The 14,595-nt window shown below is 38.1% G+C and overlaps 1 protein-coding gene and 1 pseudogene across 5 annotated transcripts in view; one reads left to right on the plus strand and one right to left on the minus strand.

The window, feature by feature from the left end:
- The window catches only part of ADGB (androglobin), a 221,790-nt gene extending 207,581 nt beyond the window's left edge, over positions 1–14,209 (plus strand). For 3 of the 5 annotated variants that reach the window (XM_034963048.3, XM_055114198.2, XM_055114196.2), the window contains one exon: positions 12,728–14,209. In XM_034963048.3, the coding sequence (XP_034818939.1) occupies positions 12,728–12,913 (186 nt within the window). In that variant the 3' untranslated portion in view covers positions 12,914–14,209. Of the gene's footprint in view, positions 1–5,098; positions 5,558–12,727 lie in introns of those variants that run through there. The other 2 variants (XM_055114197.1, XM_055114195.1) reach the window with 1 other exon arrangement.
- Positions 72–1,464, minus strand: LOC103784955 (KATNB1-like protein 1; annotated as a pseudogene).
- Positions 14,210–14,595: the final 386 nt, after the last annotated feature.

Genomic DNA, 14,595 nt, shown 5'->3' on the forward strand with positions numbered 1-14,595 from the left:
GAAGATCACATTAATCGGCTTGAGACATACAAATCCTAAACTGTCAGTGGGAAAAGTCTTTTTTTTAAGTATTTTTTAAATAAAACACAATCTTAAAAAAGTTAATGATGATTGTTCTTGGTGGTTCCTACTGGTAAGTCCTGTCTTATTTTTTCACATAGTATAAATTATATTTTTATGCAGGATTGCATTCAAATCCAGTAGTTCTTAATGTTACCAAATAACCATATAATTCCCAAATGCAGCAAAGGTGAACAATCTACATAGTGCACTTTCACCTCAATGAAATTGAAGCTGCTCCTTTTGGATATTTTTCCACTTCAATGTGAAGCAGATTGTTGGGATTTCATTAGTGGTTTCATTACGTGGCTTTTTAAAAGAAAAAATAGTTTTGATTTCTTCCACAGTTCACAGTTCTCAGACGAGACTTTTTTGTAAATTACACAGTTCAGGGATGTTTTGAAAAACCAAATGCTCTTTAGTAGATGAAATCTCTCAATGTAACTGTAATAAATAGGCATCTACATCCTTAGCTATATTACCAGTATATCCTGGAACCAAAGTAAGATGGTTTTCCTGTTCCCATAATCCACTTAATTGTTTTAAAATTTGAATATTTCCATCATTTAAAATTTCTGTTTCGGATGATAGTTCTGACCACCACCTTTTAATGACTGCTTGAAGCCAGTTTAAACCAACTATAACATATTCTTCAAATTTGCTTTTAAGTAGTGACTTTACTAGAGGCAACAAGTCTACACAGCAGCCAAATGAGATATATTGGTTTTCTTCCTGTAAACAATTGGTGAGCACAGGAAGGCAATCTACCACAACGCCAAGATCTTCTATCCTCAACAAATAAGCTACAAGTTCACTTATACTTCTCTTTCTCCAGAAAATTAAAGCTACATTCAATCTCATATTCCTGCTGAACAAAACTTGGACCATTGTTTCATGGTCCTGAGAAACCTCAGAAAAAAACCCAGTATATTTTGATGATGGGCTTTCTGTCTGTGAAGAACCAGAATCACTGGAGTTAACCAAATATGTTCGACTGTCATGGTGTAATTTTTCAGGCAGGTGGCCTGCACAAGCCAGTTCATTTTCTTTATTTGCCATGTCACAGCCCCCACTTCCAGGGGGCTGTTTTTTTCTGTAACAAAGATTTGGAAAGGGATGATGAACTTTCTTTCTGAGATAAGATCACTTTACGAAGTTTATCTGGGCTTTTCACAGTTTGTCCAACTGTTCTATTTATGTAAGCAGCCAACTGTTTTGGAGACTTCTTAACCTCCTTCATGTTCTTATTAGTGAAATTAGAGATCGTTTTTTCTAGGAAGATCAATGAAATGATCCTCAATCTTATTACAAAAGTTCCGTTTTTTAACATTGTGAGTTTCCGATGCCATAATCTCTTAAGTACCGGCGCCTCATGGTACCGCGGCGCCTCAGCCCAGCCTCCACGCTGACAATCCGCGCCCTACAGCCTAGAGCGTCCCTCGGCTTCTGGGCCGAGGGCCATTCAAACGCGGCCGCGCGCGCGGCCCGCCGGGATAGCTGGGAAAAGTCTTAACAAGCCAATTAGCTCCTCAGAATGCCTACAGAATCCCCAAAAAGGCTCAGCAATTGGTGGCAGCAGATATGTTAGGAAGTAAAAGTGAAGTAGGAGGAAGATGAAAATAGTTGGGTTTGTTCAGCTTAAGGCTATTTAGGAATTGCAGATCACCACTTCAACTTTTTGCATCCAGATTATTGTCATCCGTTCACCCCAGTAGAAGAATAGGTGTCCTTTAGTTAGAGATGACAACAAACGAAAAAAGGATTTCTAAATTGTAGAAGACTATACTTTATTGAAAATGGGAGTATCATACTAGAAAAGGGGAAATTCAATAAATACATATGGGTAACTTCCCACTACGGATAATGAGAATCTTTTTTTCTCCTTCCTCCCTGCAACACACACGCACACACTCCTACACATCCCCAAAGACACTAAAGCCTATAGGAAATTCTAAATATTTTAGCTACAGTGAGACTGTCATTTCCAGTAATGGCTCATGTGACGAATGTGCCTATTTGACATCTCTTCTTGTTTGTCCAATAGGCACCTCAAACAGAACCTCTCTAAATCCAAATTCAAGAATGCTTGCCCTCCTTCCCATCTCAGCGCAAATATGTCACCCCACCAAGATTCTCCATCTCGGTCAATACCAATTGCATTCTTTCAGTTGCCCAAGCAGAGACTATGGAGACACCTTTGACTTCTGTCACTCCTCACGTGCGAGGAATTGTCAGAACCTCTCGACTCTACCTTGAAAATATATCCAATATATATACACCACCCTAGCCTAACCTGTCATTCTTTCTTATTCAGAGGATTGCTATAGCCCGGTTACTGATCTAACTGCTTCCATCTTTGCCCCTCCAAAATGTGGTCTCTGCTTTGCCACAAAACAATTGTACCAATCATGACAAACTAGTCTTATCCTGTGGTAACAAAACCCCCAATATCACAGTGGCCTAACATAGTGTTTGGCAGACTTATTTTCTGTAAAGGCCCAAATAGGAAATATTTATGTTGCATCTACTCAACATTACCATTTTTTACACAAAATCACAGATAATACCTAAATAAATAGGATAATGGCAAAATGAATAAAACTTTACTTAGAAAAATAAGCAATAAGCCAGATTAACTTTACAGGCCTTAGTTCACCAACTCTGGCTAAAAACAGTAAAACGGTATTTCTCATTCTAGCTATGTGTCCAGTGCGGTTCAATAGAGCAACCTTCTTATCAAGATCCCCTGGCTGAAGGAGCTTCCATAGAGACACTTCTACCATGATTATTACAACAGGGGAAGAGAACATGGGGAATTGCACATTGGCTGTGACTATTTCTACCCAGAAATGGCACATTCATTTGCACTCACATTTCACTGACCAGAGCAAGTCACGTAGTCACATACAACTTCAAAGAAGGAACCCACCTTGGTGACACCTTGATGCCAAACTTGTAGCATCAAGCACTGTGAGGCAATGCATTTCTGTTGTCTAAACCCAATTTGTGGTTCTTACAGCAGCCCCAGCAAGCTAATAAAGAGGGAGGGCAATGCTACGAGGTACCTGGAAGATAACCAGCAATATTGTGAATTACACTAATGGTTATCATAATGCATATTTAAAATGAAGGTAGAATCATTTCACTTCCCTAATGGCTTTACATTACATTAAGAAATAAACCAAAATCTTGATTATGACCTCCAGAGCTTTCCTCTCTGATCTTTTTATCCACCTTTTGCCTAGGTGACTTTGCCTTTCCACTAACAGCAAGGCATGTTCCCACCTCTGGGCCTTTGACCTCACTCCTCTCTCTTCCTGGAATATTCTTTCCCCAAAGTGTAAAATGTAAAACTTTCCTTTTATGAGATCTCTTATCTAGGGTCACTTATTAGAGAGATCTTCACCAGCTGCTCTTTCAAAATTACTACCCTCAAAATTTGTGTAACCGTGCCTAGTCTTATTTTTCTTGAAGGCACTTACCCTGCATGTGCATTTATTTATTGGCATATGAAATTGTAGATATATTGTAAATACTATGCTTTCATTTTTGATTATTCTCTGCTACAATATAGACTATATGTGGACAGATATTCTGTTTAGATTCACTGTTGTGTCCCCAGAGCTTCAGAGGAATGTCTGTTTTGCAAAGGTTTGTTTCATTAATGAAGCAGTAAATCAATGAATGGATATTAAAATTGTGTAAGTTCAATTTCCCATCTGGGAAATAATTTAGATTAGATTAGAAAACAAAAGGGAATTTTCAGGATTGCTGTTTGTGGTTTTTGTGTGTAATAACCAAATAAATGCAGCAGATAGGAAATGGGGAAAAAATACTAACTCAGACAGCTTTGAGTTCACTCCCATTCATTTATGTGAGAGGCACAGAGAGAGCCCTAGTTTTGATTGAAGCCATTTTAAGAGAAACATGATCAATAACATATTTTTTATCAGATAGGAGAATGAATATGTTTTATACTCATTCCTCAAGAGATTACTGATGTATATTAAACTTATTTACACACGTTCTTAAAATGTCTCTCCTGCTTATTCTCTTGCTGTCTTTCTCTCTTTAATATGTCACTACTATCTTCTACTTGTGCAATTGGTTTAGTCAATCCAGTTTTATTGTGGTAGCTACAGTATTATCTTTTGTAAAAACTTCAGGAATTCTGATTCTGACATCCAGCTTTTCCAACATCTCAATAAAATTAAGCTGGTTGCAAAAAACATGGAAAATGTCTTGATAAATTCAAGGACGAAGACAAAGAAGCCATTTCTAGAAGAGTCTTTTCAGGCTAGCATCTCTGCTTTAATCTTTATTCTTTGATTATATTATTGTTGAAACAGTAAGCAATTCATTTGGCCACTTCCCTTTTAAGAGATGAAGGAGAAAAGGAGAAATCAGCGAAGGTGACTGAATAGGAGCAGCTGGTGGGACAGAAGATAATCTAAGAGCTAAGTGAAATCAGTTGATGCAGGAGGAGAGCGTGCAGTTAAGCAAGAATAAGAACAGTAAATGATCTTGGATTTAACTACATATAAGGCCTTGGTATCCTTGATGAAGAATGAAAGTCAAGCTGACAAGAACAAAATAACCAACCGATTTGGCCATACTATTTGGACCCTTCGTCATCAAGTATAGCTCATATATTTTGTCAAGTATAGCATACATGTGGGGAACTAGTAATTTCTTGAGCACAGTTACTTTGCAAGAGACATTGGGCTTATTAATATCTCATATAGATTATATTTGAAATAATTTAAACAGAATACTTTTGGTAAAAAATCATGTTTTGACTATTTTTTCTACAACTGTTTTTATTTTGCCATACTGTGTTAAAATCTCATGAACCCTTTGTTGCTATGTTTTGTGTATTGGTAAGCTTTTGAGACCATACACTAATTTTCATCTTCAATCATTTTGCCTATGAATGTGTGGGCATAAGGAGAGGGTAAAGGAATTTCATTTTTTTCTTTCTGGGAAAATAAGCCTTTACCAGTGGAACTTATTTGTTTGGGGTTTTGCTTTGGAACAGGACTCTTTAGATGAAGCCCGACAGAAAATTTTCGACATCCGGGAAGGGTACAGAAACAAATTGCTGGAAGCTGAGCGCCTAAAGCTGGAAGCTATGTCTGCTCAGGAAGCCGCCATGAAGCTGGAGACAGAAAAGAAGACCCCAGCTCCTGACACACAGAAAAAAAAGAAAGGAAAGAAAAAGTAACCAGGGGATGTCCAATACCACCCTGCTTCTGGAGAGAAAAAATTTATTTGTAATGATCTTTAACTGCCTGCTGATAAGATATTGGGCCAACTGAAAATAGAAATTGTTCTTTCTTAGAAATATTTTAATGCTAACTTGTTAGTTTTCCTCAGAAAGCTAGTATTTGAAGCCATTTGAGTTTAAGATGCTCTAATTTCAATAAAATAGCTTCCAAATATTTAAAATGTAATAAAATATATGTTTGACACTCTAAACTGCCTGCATTTTTAATTAGAAGTGAAAGAAGTTCATAAAGCAACAGGATTATCTTTGAAAATTTCAGCAATGAGAAAAGTGGCTTTTGTTCTTAGAAGAAATTTAGTGTTAAACTTTAAAAGTTTAAAAATACTAATAACTATGCTTCAGAATTATGTTTTCTTTCTTTTTTTTTTTTTTTTTGGAGACTGAGTCTCACTCTGTTGCCCAGGCTGGAGTGCAGTGGTGTAATCTCGGCTCTCTGCAACCTCTGCCTCCCAGGTTCAAGTGATTCTCCTGCCTCAGCTTGCTGAGTAGCCCTGATTACAGGCACCTGCCACCACACCCTGCTAACTTTTGTATTTTTAGTAGAGACGGGGTTTCACCATGTTGGCCAGGCTGGTCGCAAACTCCTAACCTCAAGTGATCTGCCCGCCTTGGCCTCCCAAAGTGCTGGGAATACAGGCGTGAGCCACCACTTTGGGCCAAATTATGCCATTTTTAAAAACTGAACTTCAAGAAACCTCCTTCATAGACCAAGAACTACCCTGGCTTAACCCACCCAAAGTGTTAGGACTCTAGATCCTAGCAACCCATCATGGTCACCTGGGTGTAGAGAGTGTGATCTCAAACATCTCTTTTCATGCTCACCAGTGTCGTGTTTTCTCTAAGACACAGATGAAGTTGTTATACCCTAGTCTTAGAACAATGCAATGAGTGGATTAACTGAGGCACATAGCAGGAAATTGACTTTCTCCAAAAGCACACTTCTAATTCATGACTATCTCAAAACTCTCATAGTATTTTTTAACCAGTCAAAGCGGTTTCACTTTGGCAGGTGATTTTACTTATCCTTTCTTCTGTTAATCTTTGTTATTTAAAATATTTATTTATTGAGACATGGTCTGGCTCTCCTGTCCAGGCTGGGATGCAGTGGCACAATCTCAGCTCACTGCAACCTCTACCTCCTGGACTCAAGCCATCCTCCTAATTTTTTTTTTTTGAGATGGAGTTTCACTCTTCTTGGGGTGATCATACCCAACACCAGGTCGTGGGGGTGACAAAGTCCGGCAGAGTCAAAGGATTGAGAAAAAGACAGTTTGAGAGAGAACGCTGGGACCAAGTGGCCATCGCGATCGTGGAGGCCGTGAAGGCCTCGAGCTGTGGGAGCCCATGCTATTTATTGGTAATCAACAAAGAAACAGGTGGTGAGAATGTGGAGGTCAAAAGGGCAGGCGCATCGTCTACAGCTGTGACGGTTTAGCATTTATGTGGAACATGTTCTGCTACTTGAGATAATGGGAATAGGAGCCTAGGAGGGCTAGAAGCAAGGAGCCAGCAAGTCTAGACACATTCCAGAGGACATTATGTCAGACATGCAAGCCCTGCCTCAGTTTTTGTCCCAACACTCAGCTTTTTCCTAACACTTGTTGCCTAGGCTAGAGTGCAATGGCACAATCTCAGCTCACTGCAACCTCCGCCTCCTGAGTTCAAGTGATTCTCTTGCCTCAGACTCCTGAGTAGCTGGGATTAGTGGTGCAGCCACCACGCCCGGCTAATTTTGTATTTTTAGTAGAGACGGGGGTTTCACCAGGTCGCAGGTTGGTCTTGAACTCCTGACCTCAGGTGATCCACCCACCTTGGCCTCCTAAAATGCTGGGATTACAGGCTGGAGCCATGGCACCCGGCCAATTTCTGTATTTTTTTGTAGAGACGGGGTTTCGCCATGTTTCCCAGGCTGTTCTCAAACTCCTGAGTTCAAGAGATCCACCCATGCCGGATTTCTTCCCCAAATGCTGGAATTACAGGCATAAACCACCACGCCCAGCTTAAAAATATTTAATACTCCCATAAATGATCAACTAATTTTTGACAAGGATGCCAAAAATACACATGATGAAAGAAAATCTTTTCAAAAATGATGTTGGGAAAACTAAATAGCCACATGCAAAAGAATAAAATAGGACCATTGCCCTACGCTATGCAAAAAAATTAAATAAAGATTTAAATATAACATTGGAACTCATAAAATGCTTAGAAGATTGCATACAGAAAAAATCTCCTTGACATTGGTCTTGGCAATTTCTTTTGGAGATGACACCAGAAGCACAGGCAACAAAAGCAAACATAAACAAGTAGGACTACATAAAAATAAAAAGCTGCTGCACAGCAAAGAAAACAACAAAATGAAAAGACAATCTATAGAATGGGAGAAAATACTTGTAAACCGTATATCTGATAAGGGGCTAATATTTAAAATATATTAAACTCATATAACTCAATAGCAAAAAAAGCAAATAACCTGGTTTTAAAAATGGGCAAAGGACTTGAATAAACACCTATCCAAAGACAACAGGGGAATGACCAACAGGTATATGCAAAGGTACTCAACATCATTAATCATTAGAGAAATGCAAATCAAAACAATGACATCTCACCTCACACCTGTTAAGATGGCTTTTATCATAAAGACAAGAGATAAGTGTTGGGGAGGGTGTGGAGAAAGGGAACCCTGTACACACTGTGGTGAGAATGTAAATTGGAATAGCCATTACAGAAAACAGTATGGAAGTTTCTCAAAAAATTAAAACTAGAGCTACCATATGATCCAGCAATCCCACTCCTGGGTATATATTAAAGGAAATGACATCAGTATGTCTATGAGAGGTCTGCAACCCTCTGTTCATGGCAGCATTATTTACAATAGTGATATGGAAACAGCCTAAGTGTCCATCAATGGATGAATGAATAAAGAAAATGTGTATATATATATATAATGGAATATAATTGAACCATAAAATAGAAGGAAATCCTGCCATTTGCAACAACACAGATGAACCTGTAGGGCATTATGCTAAGTGAAATATGCCAGAAACTGAAAGAAAAATAATGCATAATCTCACTCACATGTGGAATTGTAAAAGTTGAACTCATAGAAGCAAAGTGTAGGACAGTGGTTACCAGAGACTTAGGGGTGAGAGAAATGGGGAGATGTTGGTCAAAGAGTACAAACATTTAGTTATAAGCTGACAAATTCTGTGCATCTCAGGTACGGAATGGATGGTGCCATCAGAATCAATAGTAGTAATTAAATTGATTATATTAATCATTCAGTGTACACATATATCAAACCATCCTGTGGTATACTTCGAAAATATACAAAGTTTATTTTCTAAAAATTTTTTTAAAGTTTACATGAAAAATTAATTTAATATTTTATACGTCTGCCCACTTGTATATGTAATGTTACTTAATTTAATAAATGCAAATGTGCATTTCTATATTATCCTTTGCCTACTCTTAGCTTCACAACCTTATGACCCCAGCTCCCAAAATACACACATAGAAACAACCTATTTTGAATGTTTCCATATTTTTCATTCCTCTCATATGCGCACACCAATATTTTATATACTGGTTTGTTTTACAAAATGGCATTTTTTAAAGCATAATACAATGTGTCTTGCTTTTTCTCACCAAACAACACAGAATCTCTTCAAGTCACTGGTAATTTATTCTTTTTAATTGCTATGTAACACTCCATGGTACAAATATACCATAACTTATTCATATATAAATTTATGATTTATATATATATATGTATGTGTGTCTTTGTGTGTTTATATATATATATTCAGGATATTCAGGTAGTGTGTGTAAATATATTCAGGATATTCAAGTAGTAACATTATTATATATTCTCAAGTTAGATAAAAATTCATTGCAAACAATTTGTCATTACAATTTAAATGATGTATCTTTGATCAATTACTTTCTTTCAGATATTTTTTGCTATTAATTGTTTGATAGTTTTCACTTGCTTTCTTCTTCTTTACTTTTCTTGCTGTGTTTTTTTGTTTTGTTTTGTTTTTGAGATGGAGTCTCCCTCTGTCTCCCAGGCTGGAGTGCAATGGTGTGACCTCAGCTCACTGCAACCTCCACCTCCCAGGTTCAAGTGATTTTCCTGCCTCAGCCTCCTGAGTAGCTGGGATTACAGGTGTGCACCACCACGCCTGGCTAATTTTTTTTTCTATTTTTAGTAGAGACGGGGCTTCACCATGTTGGTCAGGCTGATCTCAAACTCCTGACCTCATGATCCGCCTGCCTTGGCCTCCCAAAGTGCTGGGATTACAGGTGTGAGCCACCGTGCCCAGCCTGCTGTGTTTTTTAAACTATTACTCTTTAAGCTTTTTCTATTTCTGATTTTTGCTATTTTTCCAAAGCTATGATAGTTTTTTTGTAGCTTATTTTGAATCATTATGTTACATTTTTCTTCTGATCAAAGCATACTTCTCTGGGATGTTTTCATTTTCTGTCTAAGTATTATTTGTTTCATTTTATCTCATTATCTTTAATAACAGATTTTTCCCCATTATTTAAGAGATTGAGTTTTATAAACTATTAGAAGCAGGTTCCTATAAATGACAAAGAATCTAAAGGAACTCTCCCAGCTTTATGGATGGAGGACGCCCCACAATGAGAGACTGAGGCAAGAGTTTCATCAATGGAGATTTGTTAAGCTTGAGGGGGTGCCCAAAAAAAAAATACATAAAACCTGAGTCACAGAAACATCTGTGCTTGTGTTCTCTGAAGGGGTTTTCAGGAAGTTGAATGTTCATACATTTCTTTAAAGGGGGGAAGGCATGTAGGAAAAGGCAGGTAAGTGGTGAGGCAAATGGTTACACATTTTTGTGAGATTTTAATCAGTGCCCATGAAATGCACATTTTGTATCAGATAAGGTGAACATTCCAAGAAAAAGGGAGTAAAGAAAGAATCAACCATGAAGACATCTCAGGTTAGGTGGAGGAATGATTGATCCCTTCTTGTATGTTCTGCACCTGGGAAGACAAACTTGTTATTGACGTTGTCAGCGTGAAATCTAACAGACTTTAGTTTTCGGTGCTAGACTTGGATTGCAGATCTAAAGTTTTAAATGACATGCCCTTGTTTTATGGGAACATACACATTTTTGAAAGCTTTCCAGGCCAGCAAAGAACTTACCTGGGAACAACTTGGACAGTGAAGCTTTTTGCCTTTCTATGGGGTCTGACAAATGTGCAATGCTTTGACACAAGGTTGTGAAGAACAGCTATTCATTTGGGAAAAGAATTGCAGTGTTGCATGACTCAGCCTCCAGGCTCTCCAGGCTTATCTCTCCCTTTGGCATAATGAGTTTGGGGGATCTGAGATTTTTATTTTCCTTTAGAGTTGTAATCATCAAAATATGGCCTGATTTCCCAATGATCTGTCTCGCAGAAAATCCTGCTTTATGACAGATTGAGTTTTTTGCCTCTAAGCCCCTGTTTACTAGATTTCTGTGGACCTTGGTTTTCAAGACAGAGTTCTATCTTTAGATATTTTTTCTCTTGCAGTAATCTGAATCCGTGACCCTTTGGTCTCGGATTCTCTTTCTCCCCTTTCTCCAGCATTTCTCAGTTTCTTACTTCTTCAAAGAGTGTTCTCTTACTTTAAGGCATGTTCTTCTGGATATTTCTTAGAGTTTCAAGTGGAATTTCATGGATTTTAGGGTCTGTTGGTGGTTTATTGTGTTTTCACCTGTGCCAACCATACAGATCTAAATGCTGAGATAATCCTGCTGATTGTCTTTATTTGGGCCACAACTACAGATGCAGGAATTTTTTTTCTTGGTCACTTTGTTTGTGTATTTATTGGTGTATGAAAATGTGGATATATTATAAATACTATGCTTTCATTTTTGATTGTTCTCTGCTACAATAGAGACTATATGTGGACAGATATTCTGTTTAGATTCACTGTTGTGTCCCCAGAGCTTCAGAGGAATGTCTGTTTCGCAAAAGTTTAATGAATCAGTAAATCAATGAATGGATATTAAAATTGTGTAAGTTCAATTTACCATGTGGGAAATCGACTAGATTAGATTAGAAAACAAAAGGGAATTTCAGGATTGCTGTTTGTGGTTTTTGTGTGTAATAACCAAGTAAATGCAGCAGATAGTATTTTATCCCCATTTCCTCCGTAACTCAGACAGCTTTGAGTTCACTCCCATTTATGTGTGAGGCACAGAGAGAGCCTGAGTTTTGATTGAAGCCATTTTAAAGGAAACGTGAACATTTTTATCAGATAGGAGAATGAATGTTTTATACTCATTCCTCAAGGGATTACTGATGTATATTAAACATATTTACACACTCTCCTTAAAATATCTCTCTCTCCTGCTCATTCTCTTGCTCTTTCTCTCTAATATGTCACTACTATCATCTTCTACTTGTGCAATTGGTTTAGTCAATCCAGTTTTATTATGGTAGCTACAGTATTATCTTTTGTAAAAACTTCGGGAAGTCCGATTCTGACATCCAGCTTTTCCAACATCTCAATAAAATTAAGCTGGTTGCAAAAAACATGGAACATTTCTTGATAAATTCAAGGATGAAGACAAAGCAGTCATCTCTAGAAGAGTCTTTTCAGACTAGCATCTGTGCTTTAATCCTTAGTCTTTGATCATATTATCTTTGAAACAGTAAGCAATTAATTTGGCCACTTCCCTTTTAAGAGACGAAGGAGAAAAGGAGAAATCAGCAAAGGTGACTGAATAGGAGCAGCTGGTGAGACAGAAGACAATCTAAGAGCTAAGTGAAATCAGTTGATCCAGGAGGAGAGCGTGCGGTTAAGCAAGAATAAGAACAACAAATGATCCAGGATTTAGCTACATATAAGGCCTTGGTATCCTTGATGAATACAGTTCTGCTACATTGGTGAGAATGAAAGTCAAGCTGACAAGAGCAAAGTAACCAATGGATTTGGCCATACTATTTGGAGCTTCATCATCAAGTACAGCTCAGATATATTTTGTCAAGGACAGCATACATGTGGGGAACTAGTAATTTCTTGAGCAGTTACTTTGCAAGAGACATTGGGCTTATTAATATCTCAAATTGCATTTGAAATCATTTAAACAGAATACCCTTGGGAAAAAAAAGTATGTTTTGACTATTTTTTCTACAAATGTTTTTATTTTGCCATACTGTGTTAAAATCTCATGAACCCTTTGTTGCTATGTTTTGTGTATTGATAAGCTTTTGAGACCATACACTAATTTTCATCTTCAATCATTTTGCCTGTGAATGTGTGGGCGTAAGGACAGAGTAAAGGAATTTCATTTTTTTCTTTCTGGGAACATAAGCCTTTACCAGTGGAACTTACTTGTTTGGGGTTTTGCTTTGGAACAGGACTCCTTAGATGAAGCCCGACAGAAAATTTTCGACATCCGGGAAGAGTACAGAAACAAATTGCTGGAAGCTGAGCGCCTAAAGCTGGAAGCTATGTCTGCTCAGGAAGCCGCCATGAAGCTGGAGACAGAAAAGACGACCCCAGCTCCTGACACACAGAAAAAAAAGAAAGGAAAGAAAAAGTAACCAGGGGATGTCCAATACTACCCTGGCTTCTGGAGAGAAAAAATTTGTAATGATCTTTAACTGCCTGCTGTTAAGATATTAGGCCAACTGAAAATAGAAATTGCTCTTTCTTAGAAATATTTTAATGCTAACTTGTTAGTTTTCCTCAGAAAGCTAGTATTTGATGCCATTCGAGTTTAAGATGCTCTAATTTCAATAAAATACCTTCCAAATATTTAATAAAATATGTTTGACACTCTAAACTGCCTGCATTTTTAATTAGAAGTGAAACAAGTTCATAAATTAAGCAACATGATTATCTCTGAAAATTTCAGCAATGAGAAAAGTGGCTTTTGTTCTTAGAAGAAATTTAGTCTTAAACTTTAAAGGTTTAAAAATACTAATAATTATGCTTCAGAATTATGTTTTTTTTTTTTTTTTTTTTTTTTTTTTAGAAGACTGAGTCTCACTCTGTTGCCCAGGCTGCAGTGCAGTGGTATAATCTCAGCTCACTGCAACCTCCACCTCCCGGACTCAAGCCATCCTCCTAATTTTTTTTTTCTTTTGAGATGGAGTTTCACTCTTGTTGCGCTGATCACACCCAACACCAGGTTGTGGGGGTGACAAAGTCCGGCGGACTCAAAGGATTGAGAAAAAGACAGTTTGAGAGAGAAAGCTGGGACCAAGTGGCCATTGCGATCGTGGAGGCCGCGAAGGCCTCGAGCTGTGGGAGCCCACGCTATTTATTGGTAATCAACAAAGAAGCGGGTGGTGAGAATGTGGAGGTCAAAAGGGCAGGCGCATCATCTACAGCTGTGACGGTTTAGCATTTGTATGGAACATGTTCTGCTACTTGAGATAATGGGAATAGGAGCCTAGGAGGGCTAGAAGCAAGGAGCCAGCAAGTCTAGACACATTCCAGAGGACATTATGTCAGACATGCAAGCCCTGCCTCAGTTTTTGTCCCAACACTCAGCTTTTTCCAAACACTTGTTGCCTAGGCTAGAGTGCAATGGCACAATCTCAGCTCACTGCAACCTTTGCCTCCTGAGTTCAAGTGATTCTCTTGCCTCAGACTCCTGAGTAGCTGGGATTAGTGGTGCAGCCACCACGCCCGGCTAATTTTGTATTTTTAGTAGAGACGGGGGTTTCACCAGGTCGGCCAGGCTGGTATTGAACTCCTGACCTCAGGTGATCCACCCACCTCGGCCTCCTAAAATGCTGGGATTACAGGCTGGAGCCATGGCACCCGGCCAATTTCTGTATTTTTTTGTAGAGACGGGGTTTCGCCATGTTTCCCAGGCTGTTCTCAAACTCCTGAGTTCAAGAGATCCACCCGTGCCGGATTTCTTCCCCAAATGCTGGAATTACAGGCATAAACCACCACGCCCAGCTTAAAAATATTTAATACTCCCATATATGGTCGACTAATTTTGGACAAGGATGCCAAAAATACACATGATGAAAGAAAATCTTTTCAAAAATGTTGTTGGGAAAACTAAATATCCACATGCAAAAGAATAAAATAGGACCCTTGCCCTATGCTGTATAAGAAAATTTAATAGATTAAAGATTTAAATGTAACATTGGAACTCATAAAATGCTTAGAAGATTGCATACAGAAAAATCTCCTTGACATTGGTCTTGGCAATTTCTTTTGGAGATGCCACCAAAAGCACAGGCAACAAAAGCAAATATAAACA

The sequence above is a fragment of the Pan paniscus genome, chromosome 5 (genome assembly GCF_029289425.2).
Source record: "Pan paniscus chromosome 5, NHGRI_mPanPan1-v2.0_pri, whole genome shotgun sequence".
NCBI classification, from domain to species: Eukaryota; Metazoa; Chordata; class Mammalia; order Primates; family Hominidae; genus Pan; species Pan paniscus.